At 46.6% G+C, this 19,340-nt stretch overlaps 1 protein-coding gene across 1 annotated transcript in view; it reads left to right on the top strand.

Annotated features, from left to right (window-relative positions):
• Positions 1 to 14,281, top strand: part of LOC112246358 (WD repeat-containing protein 49-like) — a 43,928-nt gene extending 29,647 nt beyond the window's left edge. The window contains exons 12-20 of the mRNA XM_042294971.1: positions 2,629 to 2,759; positions 9,779 to 9,880; positions 10,005 to 10,097; positions 10,190 to 10,377; positions 10,482 to 10,679; positions 13,297 to 13,444; positions 13,625 to 13,783; positions 13,931 to 14,069; positions 14,165 to 14,281. Of these exons, the coding sequence (XP_042150905.1) occupies positions 2,629 to 2,759; positions 9,779 to 9,880; positions 10,005 to 10,097; positions 10,190 to 10,377; positions 10,482 to 10,679; positions 13,297 to 13,444; positions 13,625 to 13,783; positions 13,931 to 14,069; positions 14,165 to 14,201 (1,195 nt within the window). The 3' untranslated portion in view covers positions 14,202 to 14,281. The remainder of the gene's footprint in view (positions 1 to 2,628; positions 2,760 to 9,778; positions 9,881 to 10,004; positions 10,098 to 10,189; positions 10,378 to 10,481; positions 10,680 to 13,296; positions 13,445 to 13,624; positions 13,784 to 13,930; positions 14,070 to 14,164) is intronic.
• The last annotated feature ends 5,059 nt before the right edge of the window (positions 14,282 to 19,340 follow it).

The raw sequence follows: 19,340 nt of genomic DNA, 5'->3' as shown, positions 1-19,340 counted from the left end.
CCCTCTCTCTCTCCGTCACCCCCCTCTCTCTCCATCCCCCCTCTCTCTCCATCACCCCCCTCTCTCTCTCCGTCACCCCCTCCTCTCTCTCCATCACCCCCCCCTCTCTCTCCGTCACCCCCCCCTCTCTCTCTCCGTCACCCCCACCTCTCTCTCTCCATCACCCCCCTCTCTCTCCCCCCCCCCCTCTCTCTCCGTCACCCCCCCCTCTCTCTCCGTCCACCCCCTCCTCTCTCTCTCCATCACCCCCTCTCTCTCTCTCCATCACCCCCTCTCTCTCCGTCACCCCCTCTCTCTCCGTCACCCCCCTCTCTCTCCACCCCCCTCTCTCCGTCCCCCCTCTCTCTCCGTCACCCCCTCTCTCTCCATCACCCCCCCCCCTCTCTCTCCGTCACCCCCCCTCTCTCTCCATCACCCCCCTCTCTCTCTCCGTCACCCCCCCTCCTCCTCTCTCTCCATCACCCCCCCTCTCTCTCCGTCACCCCCCTCTCTCTCCATCACCCCCCCCTCTCTCTCCGTCACCCCCCTCTCTCTCTCCGTCACCCCCTCTCTCTCTCCATCACCCCCCTCTCTCTCCGTCACCCCCCTCTCTCTCCGTCACCCCCCTCTCTCTCCATCACCCCCTCTCTCTCCGTCCACCCCCCCTCTCTCTCCGTCACTCCCCCTCTCTCTCCGTCACCCCCTCTCTCTCCGTCACCCCCTCTCTCTCCATCCCCCCCTCTCTCTCCATCACCCCCCTCTCTCCGTCACCCCCTCTCTCTCCGTCACCCCCTCTCTCTCCTCACCCCCCTCTCTCTCCGTCACCCCCTCTCTCTCCGTCACTCCCCCACCCCCTCTCTCTCCGTCACCCCCCTCTCTCTCCGTCACCCCCCCTCTCTCTCCATCACCCCCCTCTCTCTCCGTCACCCCCCTCACCCCCTCTCTCTCCATCACCCCCACCTCCTCTCTCTCTCTCTCCCCCCTCTCTCTCTCCATCACCCCTCTCTCTCTCCGTCCACCCCACCCCCATCACCCCCTCTCTCTCCGTCACCCCCCTCTCCCTCACCCCCCTCTCTCTCCATCACCCCCTCTCTCCCCATCACCCCCCCCTCTCTCTCCGTCACCCCCCTCTCTCCCCCCCCCCTCTCTCTCCATCACCCCCCTCTCTCTCCGTCCACCCCCTCTCCTCCATCACCCCCCTCTCTCCCGTCACCCCCCCCTCTCTCTCCGTCACCCCCTCTCTCTCTCCGTCACCCCCCTCTCTCTCCCCCCCTCTCTCTCTCCATCACCCCCCTCTCTCTCCGTCACCCCCCCCCTCTCTCTCCGTCACCCCCCCTCTCTCCTCACCCCCCTCCTCTCACCCCTCTCTCCTCTCCCCTCTCTCCCCCCCTCTCTCTCCGTCACCCCCTCTCTCTCCGTCACCCCCCTCTCTCTCCGTCACCCCCTCTCTCTCCGTCACCCCCCCTCTCTCCGTCACCCCCTCTCTCCGTCACCCCCCTCTCTCCGTCACCCCCCTCTCTCCGTCACCCCCCTCTCTCTCCGTCACCCCCTCTCTCTCCGTCACCCCCCTCTCTCTCCGTCTCCGTCACCCCTCTCTCCATCACCCCCTCTCTCTCCATCACCCCCCTCTCTCTCCGTCACCCCCCCCTCTCTCTCCGTCACCCCCTCTCTCTCCGTCACCCCCTCTCTCTCTCCGTCACCCCCCCTCTCTCTCTCCATCACCCCCCCCTCTCTCTCCATCACCCCCCTCTCTCTCCGTCACCCCCTCTCTCTCTCCATCACCCCCCTCTCTCTCCGTCACCCCCCTCTCTCTCCGTCACCCCCCCTCTCTCTCCGTCACCCCCCTCTCTCTCCGTCACCCCCCTCTCTCTCCGTCACCCCCCTCTCTCTCCGTCCCCCCCCTCTCTCTCCGTCACCCCCCTCTCTCTCCGTCACCCCCCTCCTCTCCGTCACCCCCTCTCTCCGTCACCCCCCTCTCTCTCCGTCACCCCCCCCTCTCTCTCCGTCACCCCCTCTCTCTCTCCGTCCCCCCCTCTCTCCGTCACCCCCCTCTCTCTCCGTCACCCCCTCTCTCTCCGTCACCCCCTCTCTCTCCGTCACCCCCCCCTCTCTCCGTCATCCCCCCTCTCTCTCCGTCACCCCCTCTCTCTCCGTCACCCCCCTCTCTCTCCGTCATCCCCCCCCTCTCTCTCCGTCACCCCCTCTCTCTCCGTCACCCCCCCTCTCTCTCCCCCCTCTCTCTCCGTCACCCCCTCTCTCTCCGTCACCCCCTCTCTCCCCCTCTCTCTCCGTCACCCCCTCTCTCCGTCACCCCCCTCTCTCTCCGTCACCCCCTCTCTCTCCGTCACCCCCTCTCTCTCCGTCACCCCCTCTCTCTCCGTCACCCCCCCCTCTCTCTCCGTCACCCCCTCTCTCTCCGTCACCCCCCTCTCTCCGTCACCCCCTCTCTCTCCGTCACCCCCCTCTCTCTCCGTCACCCCCCTCTCTCTCCGTCACCCCCCCCTCTCTCTCCGTCACCCCCTCTCTCTCCGTCACCCCCCTCTCTCTCCGTCACCCCCCTCTCTCTCCGTCACCCCCCTCTCTCTCCGTCACCCCCTCTCTCTCTCCGTCACCCCCTCTCTCTCCATCACCTCCCCCTGCTCTCTGCAGGATGTTAACAGTGTTCAGACTGCCCTCGTTCTCCCAGTTCTTTGTTCAGCCCTCTGAGTGGAAGGGAGGAGTTCAGCATAACGACGACGTCCTGTGTGCCGCATTCCTGCCCCCTCAAACCCTTGTCACAGGTATGTGTGTGTGTGTGTGTGTGTGTATATTTGTGTGTACAGTATGTGTCTCTGTGTGTTAGAATGAAAGATTGTCCACTCAAGCAACAGGAGGAGAGAGATAGAGAAGAAATCCACTGAAGTAAAATAATATCTGTTAATTTAAGTGGATGGTGGAGTTATCAAAGGCACGGAGCTCTCTCTGCTGTGTGTGTGTGTGTGTTTTATCAGGCACGGAGCTCCCACGCTTTCTATGCTGTGTGTGTGTGTGTGTGTGTGTGTGTGTGTGTGTGTGTGTGTGTGTGTGTGTGTGTGTGTGTGTGTGTGTGTGTGTGTGTGTGTGTGTGTGTTATCAGGCACGGAGCTCCCACGCTCTCTCTGCTGCGTGCGTGTGTTATCTTTCTGTCAGGCCCACAGGCACACCCAGCGGAGGCCTGAACTCAGGCTCAACTCTGACTGCGCAACATGACTACCATTAAGCACTAATGCTTACCCTCAGAGAATACCCCGCCAGAATGATTTGGAGATCAATCTTAATGTTAACTGCACTAATCCTCCATTAACATCCGTTCAGGATTTACCGGGAGCTTTGAGATGCTGGTTCTTATCTGGAGGATTCTGCTCTAAACCCTACTTAGACCTATAGAATGGGTTCTGCTCTAAACCCTACTTAGAGCTATAGAATGGGTTCTGCTCTAAACCCTACTTAGACCTATAGAATGGGTTCTGCTCTAAACCCTACTTAGACCTATAGAATGGGTTCTGCTCTAAACCCTACTTAGAGCTATAGAATGGGTTCTGCTCTAAACCCTACTTAGACCTATAGAATGGGTTCTGCTCTAAACCCTACTTAGACCTATAGAATGGGTTCTGCTCTAAACCCTACTTAGACCTATAGAATGGGTTCTGCTCTAAACCCTACTTAGACCTATAGAATGGGTTCTGCTCTAAACCCTACTTAGACCTATAGAATGGGTTCTGCTCTAAACCCTACTTAGACCTATAGAATGGGTTCTGCTCTAAACCCTACTTAGACCTATAGAATGGGTTCTGCTCTAAATCCCTACTTAGACCTATAGAATGGGTTCTGCTCTAAATCCCTACTTAGACCTATAGAATGGGTTCTGCTCTAAACACTACTTAGACCTGTAGAATGGGTTCTGCTCTAAACCCTACTTAGACCTATGGAATGGGTTCTGCTCTAAACCCCTACTTAGAGCTATAGAATGGGCTCTGCTCTAAACCCTACTTAGACATATAGAATGGGTTCTGCTCTAAACCCTACTTAGAGCTATAGAATGGGTTCTGCTCTAAACCCTACTTAGAGCTATAGAATGGGTTCTGCTCTAAACCCTACTTAGAGCTATAGAATGGGTTCTGCTCTAAACCCTACTTAGAGCTATAGAATGGGTTCTGCTCTAAACCCTACTTAGGCCTATAGAATGGGTTCTGCTCTAAACCCCTACTTAGACCTATAGAATGGGTTCTGCTCTAAACCCTACTTAGACCTATAGAATGGGTTCTGCTCTAAATCCCTACTTATACCTATAGAATGGGTTATACCCTAAACCCCTACTTTTTTACTCTTATGAATACACACATCTCTATAGAGAGGCCTCTCCTGTGTGGAGGGCTGAAGAGTTGGTCTGTTATGAAACAGAATTGGATCTCTCCTGTGTACTGTATAGATAGACGTGTCTTCACAAAGCTAAACTAGTACAGTTGTAAGAGCTATAGTTCTGAGATATTGTGGCATTGTTCCCGTTGAGAGGTACAGCACAGACTACACTAATCTCGCACAATGGCTACTCTGTGTGAAAGATTCACTGCAGTGATGAGTACAAGGCGAAGGAAAACAAGAGAGAGGGAGAGAAGAGGGAACATTTAGAGGAAAATAATAGCACATGAGAGAACACTTTGGGCAGATAAAAAGAAATGGGAGAAAAACAGACTAGTGAGAATAGAAGTCACAAGATACTTTCAAAAACTATTTAGCTCCTTCTCACTTTATCTCTCTTTCTGTCACTCTCTCCTTCCCACTTTCTCACTTTCTGTCACTCTCTCCTTCCCACTTTCGCTCTCTCTCCTTCCCACTTGTTCTCTCTCTTTATCTATGTCTCCTTTTCCCCGTCCTCTCTCTTTCACTCTGTTTCCCTCCCTCCCTCCCTCCCTCCCTCCCTCCCTCCCTCCCTCCCTCCCTCCCTCCCTCCCTCCCTCCCTCCCTCCCTCCCTCCCCCCTCCCTCCCTCCCTCCCTCCCTCCCTCCCTACCTCTTTCTCTCTCTCCCTACCTCTTTCTCTCTCTCCCTACCTCTTTCTCTCCCTCCCTCCTTCCCCCACCCCTCCCTCCTTCCCTCCACCCCTCCCTCTTTCTCTCCCCCTCCCTCCTTCTCTCCCTCCCTCCCTCCTTCCCTCCACCCCTCCCTCTTTCTCTCCCCCCTCCCTCCTTCTCTCCCTCCCTCCCTCCTTCCCTCCACCCCTCCCTCTTTTTCTCCCCCTCCCTCCTTCTCTCCCTCCCTCCCTCCTTCCCTCCACCGCTACCTCTTTCTCTCCCTCCCTCCTTCCCCCACCCCTCCCTCCTTCCCTCCACCCCTCCCTCTTTCTCTCTCCCCCTCCCTCCTTCTCTCCCTCCCTCCCTCCTTCCCTCCACCCCCTCCCTCTTTTCTCCCCCTCCCTCCTTCTCTCCCTCCCTCCCTCCCTCCTTCCCTCCACCCCTCCCTCTCTCTCTCCCTGGATTATCCTAATGCCCAGATTAAAGTATGTTTATTAGCTCTCCCTGTGTGACAGAGAGGGAAATGGACCTGAGTAGTCTGCCTCTTAGGCCTGAAGTATGGTGTGTGTGTGTGCGCTTGCGTGTGTCCTCATGTGCATGTGTGCTCACGTCTCTGTGTGTGTGTGTGTGTGTGTGTGTGTGTGTGTGTGTGTGTGTGTGTGTGTGTGTGTGTGGGCATTTGCGTATGTGTGCATGAGAATCAGAATGCAGGAGAACATTTAACTGTTGGGGGACTGTACCCACCTCATCAATATTCACTCTGTGCAGCGCTCTGCTTGGCCGCTCTCTGCTGTCTGACAATCACAGCCTGACACAGCAGCCCCAGTTCCTCTACCTCCCATCCCCTTATTTCACCCCAAAAGCAGGCAGGTCTCTCTCTTCTTCCTCTTATCTTCACTATCTTCTCATCTCATTTACCTAGAAGAGGTTAAAGACATAATAAGTCAAGGTAATTCCACTGAAACGTTTTTCCTCCACATAATAAGTACCTTGACAATACTGGAAAAGTAAGTCCTAAACCTCCATAGTGTTTTGTATTACAAAGTATTTTTCTATGGTTGACTAGTTCTGTCTGTAGTCTTCATGTAGATGTGATGGGCATGGGGTTGACTAGTTCTGTATTTAGTCTTCATGTAGATGTGATGGGCATGGGGTTGACTAGTTATGTCTGTAGTCTTCATGTAGATGTGATGGGCATGGGGTTGACTAGTTATGTCTGTAGTCTTCATGTAGATGTGATGGGCATGGGGTTGACTAGTTATGTCTGTAGTCTTCATGTAGATGTGATGGGCATGGGGTTGACTAGTTCTGTCTGTAGTCTTCATGTAGATGTGATGGGCATGGGGTTGACTAGTTATGTCTGTAGTCTTCATGTAGATGTGATGGGCATGGGGTTGACTAGTTCTGTCTGTAGTCTTCATGTAGATGTGATGGGCATGGGGTTGACAAGTTCTGTCTGTAGTCTTCATGTAGATGTGATGGGCATGGGGTTGACTAGTTCTGTCTGTAGTCTTCATTGTAGATGTGATGGGCATGGGGTTGACTAGTTATGTCTGTAGTCTTCATTGTAGATGTGATGGGCATGGGGTTGACAAGTTCTGTCTGTAGTCTTCATGTAGATGTGATGGGCATGGGGTTGACTAGTTCTGTCTGTAGTCTTCATGTACAGTGCCGTGCGAAAGTATTCGGCCCCCTTGAACTTTGCGACCTTTTGCCACATTTCAGGCTTCAAACATAAAGATATACAACTGTATTTTTTTGTGAAGAATCAACAACAAGTGGGACACAATCATGAAGTGGAACGACATTTATTGGATATTTCAAACTTTTTTAACAAATCAAAAACTGAAAAATTGGGTGTGCAAAATTATTCAGCCCCTTTACTTTCAGTGCAGCAAACTCTCTCCAGAAGTTCAGTGAGGATCTCTGAATGATCCAATGTTGACCTAAATGACTACTGATGATAAATACAATCCACCTGTGTGTAATCAAGTCTCCGTATAAATGCACCTGCACTGTGATAGTCTCAGAGGTCCGTTAAAAGCGCAGAGAGCATCATGAAGAACAAGGAACACACCAGGCAGGTCCGAGATACTGTTGTGAAGAAGTTTAAAGCCGGATTTGGATACAAAAAGATTTCCCAAGCTTTAAACATCTCAAGGAGCACTGTGCAAGCGATAATATTGAAATGGAAGGAGTATCAGACCACTGCAAATCTACCAAGACCTGGCCGTCCCTCTAAACATTCAGCTCATACAAGGAGAAGACTGATCAGAGATGCAGCCAAGAGGCCCATGATCACTCTGGATGAACTGCAGAGATCTACAGCTGAGGTGGGAGACTCTGTCCATAGGACAACAATCAGTCGTATATTGCACAAATCTGGCCTTTATGGAAGAGTGGCAAGAAGAAAGCCATTTCTTAAAGATATCCATAAAAAGTGTCATTTAAAGTTTGCCACAAGCCACCTGGGAGACACACCAAACATGTGGAAGAAGGTGCTCTGGTCAGATGAAACCAAAATTGAACTTTTTGGCAACAATGCAAAACGTTATGTTTAGCGTAAAAGCAACACAGCTCATCACCCTGAACACACCATCCCCACTGTCAAACATGGTGGTGGCAGCATCATGGTTTGGGCCTGCTTTTCTTCAGCAGGGACAGGGAAGATGGTTAAAATTGATGGGAAGATGGATGGAGCCAAATACAGGACCATTCTGGAAGAAAGCCTGATGGAGTCTGCAAAAGACCTGAGACTGGGACGGAGATTTGTCTTCCAACAAGACAATGATCCAAAACATAAAGCAAAATCTATAATGGAATGGTTCAAAAATAAACATGTCCAGGTGTTAGAATGGAAGACTCCTGCCTTCCATAACAAAGCCATCACCTACAGAGAGATGAACCTGGAGAAGAGTCCCCTAAGCAAGCTGGTCCTGGGGCTCTGTTCACAAACACACCCTACAGAGCCCCAGGACAGCAGCACAATTAGACCCAACCAAATCATGAGAAAACAAAAAGATAATTCTTTCCAATGTGTCAAGTAATTAACAAAAAAACTGAGCAAACTGGAATGTTATTTGGTCCTAAACAGAGAGTACACAGTGGCAGAATACCTGACCACTGTGACTGACCCAAAATTAAGGAAGCTTTGACTATGTACAGATTCAGTGAGCATAGCCTTGCCATTGAGAGAGGCCGCCGTAGGCAGACATGGCTCTCAAGAGAAGATAGGCTATGTGCACACTGCCCACAAAATGAAACTGATCTGCACTTCCTAACCTCCTGCCAAATATATGACCATATTAGATACACATATTTCCCTCAGATTACACAGATACACAAAGAATTTGAAAACAAACCCAATTTGAATAAACTCCCATATCTACTGGGTGATATTCCACAGTGTGCCATCACAGCAACAAGATCTATGACCTGTTGCCACAAGAAAAGGGCAACCAGTGACACCATTGCAAATACAACCCATTTTTCTGTTTATATGTTTTGCTATTTGCAAATAATATGACATTTGTAATGTCTTTATTATTTTGGAACTTTTGTGAGTGTAATGTTTACTGTTCATTTTTATTGCTTATTTCACTTTTGTTTATTATCTAGTTCACTTGCTTTGGCAATGTTAACATATGTTTCCCATGCCAATAAAGCCCTTTAATTGGAATTGAATTGAATTGAGAGAGAGGCGGTGATAACAGTCAGTGGATATAGCTGGCCCCTGGGCAGCATGAATAATGCAATTGGCTCCCTCAACGGACAACACATTTAAACCTTCTCCGACTGCTCTCACACTCTTACTCTTCTTTCTTTCTCTCTCCCTCCTCTTCCTCCTCCTCATCTCTCCCTCCTCTTCCTTCTCCTCTCGCCCTCCTCTTCCTCCTTCTCTCTCCCTCCTCCTCCTTCTCTCTCCCTTCTCTTCCTCCTCTCTCCCTCCTCCTCTTCCTCCTCATCTCTCCCTGCTCTTCCTCCTCCTTTTCTCCCTCCTCCTCCTTCTCTCTCCCTCCTCTTCCTCCTCTCTCCCTCCTCCTCCTCTCTCCCTCCCCCTCTTCCTCCTCATCTCTCCCTGCTCTTCCTCCTCCTTCTCTCACACCTCCTCTTCCTCCTCCTTATCTCTCCCTGTTCTTGCTTCTCCTTCTTTCTCCCTCATCTTTCTCCTCTTTATCTCTCCCTCCTCTTCATCCTCCTCTCTCCTTCCTCCTAATGCTCCTTCTCTCTCCTGCTGATCAGCTCCTCCTGAATCCTCACCTCACACAGGAACCTTGTTGTATAATGGGGCGGCAGGGTAGCCTAGTGGTTAGAGCGTTGGACTAGTAACCGGAAGGTTGCGAGTTCAAACCCCTGAGCTGACAAGGTACAAATCTGTCGTTCTGCCCCTGAACAGGCAGTTAACCCACTGTTCCTAGGCCGTCATTGAAAATAAGAATTTGTTCTTAATTGACTTGCCTGGTTAAAACATAGAACAGACTCTATGTTGTGGTATTGTTAATAAAGCCCTATGAGGGTGTAATGCCTATTTTTTACTTAAAGATTGCACTGCTGGTTAGGGCCTGTAAGTAAGCATTTCACTGTAAGGTGAACCTGTTGTGTTCGGCGCACGTGACAAATAAACTTTGATTTAATTTGATTTAATCATGACATGGCACACTGCACCTCCAGAAAAATGCTTCTGAAAGGTTCTGGAAACGTTGGCAGAAGAGATGTGTGAGATTTCGTAATGTGCATATCCTGTTTGGTTCCTGTTTTCTGTGTGGACAGGAAGTTACGACGGGGAGCTGACGGTGTGGAACAACAGCACAGAGAACGCCCTGAGAAAGCTCCGTCCAGATCCCGAGAGAGAACGCAGCAGGCCTCAGACGGGTCAGAACCACACGGACACACCACCTGTCTAACTAACTACTACAAGTACTGTTACTTAAACCCCCCACCACACTCTGCACAACACTTTAACACAAACGTCCTTTCAATGACCCCATATCTTCAGTGTGTAATGTGAACGGCGAGCAGGACTCAGAGAGCAGTGATGGCGTCTCCAGACTCTTCTTCCTGCCAGGACGTAAGGGCGTTGCCACCGTTGGTGAGCGATGGTACTTTGGTAAACTCCCGTGAAAGGATATGTGATTCTATTATGCTATTCTAGTCACGGACTGGCCCTGTTCTGGTCTGTAGGTGGAGCAGACCTGGTCTCATGTGGCGGTTCTGGTCTGGTTCGGTTTTGGAACACGGTCCATAGCGGTCTGGTTGCTGTGTTCACAGCTCATAAAGACATAGGGTCCATCATCATGACCATGACCGCCTGTGGTCGATACCTGATCACTGCTGACATGGAGGGAACCCTGAAGACCTGGGGCATACAGGTGGGAGAGAGACTAGGCCCAGGTGTTTCCTTTTTAGCTGCTTTAATGGTCTGTGATTATATGTTGTGCTGTTCTATGTGTTTGTTTGTCTGCCTGTCCATTAGGAATACTGCCTCCTGCCCAGCGACGGAGTGACCAGTGAGGCTCCAGAATTGCTGGGTAGTCTCCGCCCACACATGGACTGTGTAACTCACCTGGAGACGTGCCTCCATGGCGGCAGGCTCCTCCTCCTCTCAGCATCTGCAGACTGTAGCGTAGCTCTCAGCTACCTGCCTGGGGACACAGTGGGCGTGTTCGGACAGGTGTGTGTCTGTGATTGTGTCTCTGTGTGTGCTCAGCCACAGGTGTGTAACAGGTACTCATCTACGTCAGTGGAGGCTCCTCAGAGGAGGAAGGGTAGGACCATCATCCTCAGTGAATTTCATAACATTTTTAATTGTAAAACATTTAAAAAGTTATCCTTTTTAGATAAAACTATACTAAATATAATCACGCCACCAAACAATTGATTAAAACACACTATTTTGCAAAGATGGTCTACGGTATCCTCAACAGCACGGTTTGTGCATTGAAGTCTGCAAGCAAAAGGACAATGTGAGAGGAGGAGAGCGCATAGAAGGAATACAACGTGGCTGATATGAAAGTGAACTGTGTTTACGCGTGATTAGGGGTGTATTCATTTCTGTTGAAAAATGTTTCTTAAAATGGAAACAAACGGAACAAAACGGGGATTAACATACCTGAATTTGTCCAATAGAAACTCTCATTTAAAACTGTTGGACTAATGATTACACCCTATATCAGCTAGATGCAGGCAAGGCGGTATTGAATGTCACTGTTTGTCGCCTCAAATTTGTCTCTTGACGTTGTGAACTTTAATTCATTGGTTAGGTTATATCAACCGTATGATGAGTATAGGGAAAATTTGAGTATCATGTAGCAGCCTAAACCCATCGCTGTTACATTGAACTGGGTGAATGAATGAATGCGAGTCATCCAACATGCTGTAATAGAAACAAGGCCATGCCCATGAAAAAAAATATTGTCCTCCCTTAAAACTGGACCGACCACCACTGATTTACACACCCAGTAACCCTATGCACTCTGCTAGGCAGCGATTATCACATGGTAGGCAGTGATTATCACTCTGGTAGGCATCACTTTGGTAGATAGTGATTATCACTCTGGTAGACGGTGATTATCACTCTGGTAGGCAGTGATTATCTCTCTGGTACACAGTGATTATCACTCTGGTAGACAGTGATTATCACTCTGGTAGACAGTGATTATCACTCTGGTAGGCAGTGATTATCTCTCTGGTACACAGTGATTATCACTCTGGTAGACAGTGATTATCTCTCTGGTAGACAGTGATTATCACTCTGGTAGGCATCACTCGGGTAGGCAGTGATATCACTCTGGTAGACAGTGATTATCTCTCTGGTAGACAGTGATTATCACTCTGGTAGGCATCACTCGGGTAGGCAGTGATTATCTCTCTGGTAGACAGTGATTATCTCTCTGGTAGGCAGTGATTATCACTCTGGTAGACAGTGATTATCTCTCTGGTAGGCAGTGATTATCACTCTGGTAGGCAGTGATTATCTCTCTGGTAGACAGTGATTATCTCTCTGGTAGACAGTGATTATCACTCTGGTAGACAGTGATTATCACTCTGGTAGGCAGTGATTATCTCTCTGGTAGACAGTGATTATCTCTCTGGTAGACAGTGATTATCTCTCTGGTAGGCAGTGATTATCTAGTCTGGTAGGCAGTGATTATCTCTCTGGTAAACAGTGATTACAAGTGTGTTTGTAGACAGTGATTATCACTCTCACAGACACTTTTGATTATCACTGGCGTTTGGTGGGCCTCATCTGTCCAAGGCAGTGATCATCCTCTGGTAGGCAGAGTGATTATCTCTCTGGTAGACAGTGATTATCAACCCCCAAGATGGTAGGCAGTGATTATCACTCTGAGTAGGCAGTAGGCCTGGGGGGTGTGAGCTGAGGAATCAGAAGTGAAACCCTGTGTCACTAAACTGTCTGAACTTTACATGTGTGTTTGAAAAAGACTGTTTACACAGCTATAAAACCCCCCAACCACACTGAACATACACACACTTTTAGGAGGAGCACTGGCGTTTGGATGGGCCTGGATCTGTCCACAGTGGGAGAAGGAGAGCCTAGAGAGGGGACAGAGTCACAGCAGAGCCCCAGTGGTGCAGACCCTGAACATAGTACACAGCTATAAAACCCCCAAGATGCGGGAACATAGAACAGCATAAAACCCGTGGAGACAAGGAGGCTGAACATACTGTACACAGGCCTGGAGACAAATAGACTGGGAACATACTGTACACAGCTATAAAACCCACTGTGTCACAGCAAGACATTCTGAACTTTATGATGGTAATCCATCCTGAAAAGGACTGTACTGTACACAGCTATAAAACCCACGGGAGACAAATAGACTGAACATACTGTACACAGCTATAAAACCCACGGGAGACAAATAGACTGAACATACTGTACACAGCTATAAAACCCACGGGAGACAAATAGACTGAACATACTGTACACAGCTATAAAACCCACGGGAGACAAATAGACTGAACATACTGTACACAGCTATAAAACCCACGGGAGATGAGTGGTTGTAGCTAACTAGAAATTCACCATACAACAACACATAACATACTGTCTTTCATTTAGTAATTCACCGTGATGTCATGTAATGTCTGCATTGATGTGTGTGTGTGTTTGCATGATGTGTGTGTGTGTGTTTGCATGATGTGTGTGTGTGCCTGATGTGTGTGTGTGTGTGTGCCTGATGTGTGTGTGCATGATGTGTGTGTGTGTGTGTGCGCCTGATGTGTGTGTGTGTGCCTGATGTGTGTGTGCATAATGTGTGTGTGTGTGTGTGCATGATGTGTGTGTGTGTAGTATTCCCGGTGACTGTCCTCCTCCGAGTAGTATTTTGGGGCGAAGCTACAGGGAGAGGCAGGGCCTGAGGGTGAGTGACAGCCGACCTGGCCATAGGGAGACACCATTGAATACTGATGTTGGTAAGTCCAGACTCAGATAATGGGTTCACTTCCTGTATTCTCATGCCTTCTATTCTCCTCTCATCTGAAGTCAGATTTGTGTGTGTGTGTGTGTTTTGTGTGTGTGTGTGTGTTTTGTGTGTGTGTGTGCGCATACATATTTCTCCACAGTCATCAGTGTGTTTTCCACTCCCTCTGTAGGTACGTTCAGTGGGCTGCGTATCGGAGAAGTACAGTCTGTCAGAGAGCTGTCCAGACCAGAGTTCGTCATACACCCTCACCGCTACTTCAACCATAGCGCCAAAACCAGCCCAATATTCACACCCCTACCTGCCAACACTGAGGGTACGCCCCTTAATGGTGTGAAAAGGAATATACAAAAATATCAGTACAAAGTTTGACTAATAAGTAGTTTTAAGATAATATACAGTTTTGAGATAATACAGGTCTGTTGTTTTGTGTCAGACTACCTTCAGGATGTTCTTCCCTCTCTGTGCCCTCCTGCAGTGGTGAAGGCTGCCTTTGACCAGCGGAGTCTGTTCCCTAAAGAGCTTCTGGATGAGGAGGACAGGCCTAGCCATGGAGCCAGGAAACAGGGGAGCAGGGAGAACCGGATCAACGACAGGGGGCGTGGGAGGAAGGACAGGTGAGGGAGATTGACAGTCATGTCAGAGAACAGACATGTGTGACCTAGCAGGACAGATTTGAACTGATCAGTCATTGTTTTTTCCCCCACTATAGACAAAGAAAGGGTAGTTCCTCTGGAGCCTTCAAGTGAAGACGTCATTTATATTGTTATCTACTTTATCACGTTTCAATATAACTTAAATGTCTGTCAAATTAAATCTGATCAATCAAGACACGTGTGTTTATGTCTCTCTGCTTCCCCTCATGAGAAAGTACTACTAAATTACTACTACATTACTACTACATTACTACTACAGTACTACTACAGTACTACTACATTACTACTACATTACTACTACAGTACTACTAAATTACTACTACATTACTACTACATTACTACTAAATTACTACTACAGTACTACTACATTACTACTACATTACTACTACAATACTACTACAGTACTACTAAATTACTACTACATTATTACTACAGTACTACTAAATTACTACTACATTATTACTACATTATTACTACTACAGTACTACTAAATTACTACTGCATTACTACATTATTACTACTACATTACTACTAAATTACTACTACTTGATTGCTATTGAGATGTGTAGTAAACCAGTATTGATTTATGTAGTAATTAGTGATACATTGGGATGTTTCACTACTTGTGAGCACTTGATATTTCCTACTCAATTCTGGCGTGTTCACTATCGAATTACAACCAAATGCCTATATATTTCTACTGTATCACTACTGCCATTTACCTGTGTAGTGTCAGTACTGATCACTACTGCCATTTACCTGTGTCGTGTCAGTACTGATCACTACTGCCATTTACCTGTGTCGTGTCAGTACTGATCACTACTGCCATTTACCTGTGTAGTGTCAGTACTGATCACTACTGCCATTTACCTGTGTCGTGGCAGTACTGATCACTACTGCCATTTACTCAGTACTGATCACTACTGCCATTTACCTGTGTCGTGTCAGTACTAATCACTACTGCCATTTACCTGTGTCGTGTCAGTACTGATCACTACTGCCATTTACCTGTGTAGTGTCAGTACTGATCACTACTGCCATTTACCTGTGTCGTGTCAGTACTGATCACTACTGCCATTTACCTGTGTCGTGTCAGTACTGATCACTACTGCCATTTACCTGTGTCGTGTCAGTACTGATCACTACTGCCATTTACCTGTGTAGTGTCAGTACTGATCACTACTGCCATTTACCTGTGTCGTGTCAGTACTGATCACTACTGCCATTTACCTGTGTCGTGTCAGTACTGATCACTACTGAGTTGTTCCTGATCCTTTTCATTTCTTACATTAAACTTTTTGAATTACTATTGAACATGGACACATTTACTACTGGTTGCCTATTCAGAATCACTTTTTATTTTATTTAACTAGGAAAGTCAGTTAAGAACAAATTCTTATTTTCAATGATGGCCTAGGAACAGTGGGTTAACTGCCTTGTTCAGGGGCAGAACGACAGATATTTACCTCGTCGTCTTGGGGAATTGATCCAGCAACCTTTCGGTTACAAGTCCAACTCTCTAACCACTAGGCTACTTATCTTAAATCACTAACGTGTCACTACTAGACTAATGCACATGTTCTTTCCTCAAGTTTCTAACTGTAGTTATATAATCAATCAAGAAATAATACTCCTACAGACTAAATTAAACGTGCCTATTTATATACTGAATATGAGTTTTGGGGGTGGGCTAAAAAGAATTAAATATTAAAGCTTTAAACCTCTCTCTAAAAGCTTCACTCATACATAAATGATCCTTAAACCCAAAATGGTTCTCCAGTAGAAAGACTCATCCGTTGTGCCTTTCTATGGATCACACCTTCTCACTTCCGACTAATTGAAAAGGACATTTTGTTTAAAGTATCACCCCCTGTTTTTAACAAGCCATTCAAAGCTGCTTACAACTTCAGTTTTATCCTCCTTGAAAATATAGAACAAATATTACATCAAATGTTATGGTTAAACTGAAATATACTGATTCATTAAAAAAACAAACATTCTTTATGGGTCAAATAAATAAATAATTGGTATTATATTTATGAATGATATTATGAATAGAAACGGAGGAGTTATGTCACATGCAGTTATTGAGAATACATGGGAATGTCTTTTCAACCCAAATTTACAACCGAAACTGATTACAGCACGACCACAAAAATAGAGGAAGCAGGTGGAAAAGGGAGAAGTTAGGGAACTTGTTTGCCTGCCATATATTAAAGATACAAATTGGCTGAAAGGAACTGGCATAAATAGAAAAATATACCCGTTTCATTTGAGGACAAACATCTTCACAGCTGCGCCATACAGGTTCCAAAAATAAATGGGAAGAGATTTTCACCGTAGTGATTCCATGGCACATGGTTTATAAACTGACACGAAAACAACACGATTCCACACTTTTTGTGTTTTTCAATGTAAATTATTATACAAAACTCATGCCACCAACAGAATGCCATATATATGGGGCATACAACAATCTCAGCTCTGTAGATGTTGCTGTGAAGAGACAGAATCACTAGATCATTTGTTCTGGTATTGCCCCTATGTAGCTTGTTTCTGGTCACAGGTTCAGGATTGGTTAAAAAAAATCACAACATTTCCTTAAAATGAACCTTACAAATTGCAGTGTTGGGCGATTTTGAAAGCCATAGTCAGTCAATAAATAATATAATAATACAGGTAGGAAAGGTTTTCATGTTTATCTCACAATCTGTGGATGCAATTGGATTAGAAAGGTTCAAAATGTATGTAAAACATCACAGAACAATTGAAAAATATATGGCACATGGAAACCAAACGAGAGGGGTCTATGGTGATAGGTGGGATGGGCTGAGAGAGGTGGGATTAAAGAGCTGAGGTCTATGGTGATAGGTTGGATGGGCTGAGAGAGGTGGGATTAAAGAGCTGAGGTCTATGGTGATAGGTGGGATGGGCTGAGAGTGGCTGAGGGGGTGGGATTAAAGAGTGAGGTCTATGGTGATAGGTGGGATGGGCTGAGAGTGGATGAGGGGTGGGATTAGAGAGCTGAGGTCTATGGTGATAGGTAGGATGGGCTGAGAGTGGCTGAGGGGCGGGATTAAAGAGCTGAGGTCTATGGTGATAGGTGGGATGGGCTGAGAGTGGCTGAGGGGCGGGATTAAAGAGCTGAGGTCTATGGTGATAGGTGGGATGGGCTGAGAGTGGCTGAGGGGCGGGATTAAAGAGCTGAGGTCTATGGTGATAGGTGGGATGGGCTGAGAGTGGCTGAGGGGCGGGATTAAAGAGCTGAGGTCTATGTTGATAGGTGGGATGGGCTGAGAGTAGCTGAGGGGCGGGATTAAAGAGCTGAGGTCCATGGTGATAGGTGGGATGGGCTGAGAGTGGATGAGAGGTGGGATTAAAGAGTTTATGTTTGGTAATGTATTATTGTTATGTGACTGCTTTATATAAAAGTACCATGTATGCAAAATGTACATGTAAAATGTGTATGTGAAATGTGTATGTGAAATGTGTATGTGAAATGTATATGTGAAATGTATATGTGAAATGTATATGTGAAATGTATATGTGAAATGTATATGTGAAATGTATATGTGAAATGTGTATGTAAAATGTGTATGTGAAATGTGTATGTGAAATGTGTATGTAAAATGTGTATGTGAAATGTATATGTGAAATGTATATGTGAAATGTATATGTGAAATGTATATGTGAAATGTATATGTGAAATGTGTATGTGAAATGTGTATGTAAAATGTGTATGTGAAATGTGTATGTAAAATGTATGTAAAATGTATATGTGAAATGTGTGAAATGTGTAAAATGTGTATGTAAAATGTAAATAAAAATATATGTGAAATGTATATGTGAAATGTGTATGTGAAATGTGTATGTGAAATGTGTATGTGAAATGTGTATGTGAAATGTGAAATGTGTATGTGAAATGTGTATGTGAAATGTATATGTGAAATGTATATGTGAAATGTGTATGTGAAATGTGTATGTGAAATGTATATGTGAAATGTATATGTGAAATGTATATGTGAAATGTATATGTGAAATGTATATGTGAAATGTATATGTGAAATGTATATGTGAAATGTATATGTGAAATGTATATGTGAAATGTATATGTGAAATGTATATGTGAAATGTATATGTGAAATGTATATGTGAAATGTATATGTGAAATGTATATGTCAAATGTATATGTCAAATGTATATGTCAAATGTATATGTCAAATGTATATGTCAAATGTATATGTCAAATGTATGTACAGTACCAGTCATAAGTTTGGGCACACCTGCTCATTCAAGGGTTTTTCTTTATTTTTACTATTTTCTACATTGTAGATTAATTACTTAAAAATCATACAATGTGATTTTCTGGATTTTATTTTAGATTCCGTCTCTCACAGTTGAAGTGTACCTATGATCAAAATTACAGACCTCTACATGCTTTGTAAGTAGGAAAACCTGCAAAATTGGCAGTGTATCAAATACTTGTTCTCCCCACTGTACATGAAGATATCGTTAAAATGATTATGCATATATTATGAACAGAGAGTAGCAGTAGCGTAAAAAGAGGGGTTGGCGGGTGGTGGGTCACAATGCAGATAGCCCAGTTAGCCAATGTGCGGGAGCACTGGTTGGTCGGGCCAATTGAGGTAGTATGTACATGAATGTATAGTTAAAGTGACTATGCGTATAAGATAAACAGAGAGTAGCAGCAGCGTAAAAGAGGGGTTGGGGGCGCACAATGCAAATAGCCATTTGGGTACCTGTTCAGGAGTCTTATGGCTTGGGGGTAAAAACTGTTGAGAAGCCTTTTTGTCCTAGACTTGGCACTTCTGCACCGCTTGCCATGCGGTAGTAGAGATAACAGTCTATGACTGGGGTGGCTAGGGCCTTCCTCTGACACCACCTGGTGTAGAGGTCCTGGATGGCAGGCAGCTTTGCCCCAGTGATGTACTGGGCCGTACGCACTACCCTCTGAAGTGCCTTGCGGTCGGAGGCCGAGCTGTTGCCGTACCAGGCAGTGATGCAACCGGTCAGGATGCTCTCGGTGGTGCAGCTGTAGAACCTTTTAGGATCTCATGACCCAGTGCCTTCGGAAAGTATTCAGACCCCTTGACTCTTTCCACATTTTGTTACGTTACAGCCTTATTCTAAAATGGATTGATAAAAAAAATCCTTAGTGGTTACATCCTGTTGTGTGGGCCTGTGTTCCACCTTAACCTGTCCCCTAATCTG

Source organism: Oncorhynchus tshawytscha, linkage group LG13 (assembly GCF_018296145.1).
Source record: "Oncorhynchus tshawytscha isolate Ot180627B linkage group LG13, Otsh_v2.0, whole genome shotgun sequence".
Classification (NCBI taxonomy): domain Eukaryota; kingdom Metazoa; phylum Chordata; class Actinopteri; order Salmoniformes; family Salmonidae; genus Oncorhynchus; species Oncorhynchus tshawytscha.
This window is presented reverse-complemented; position numbering and strand designations above follow the sequence as displayed.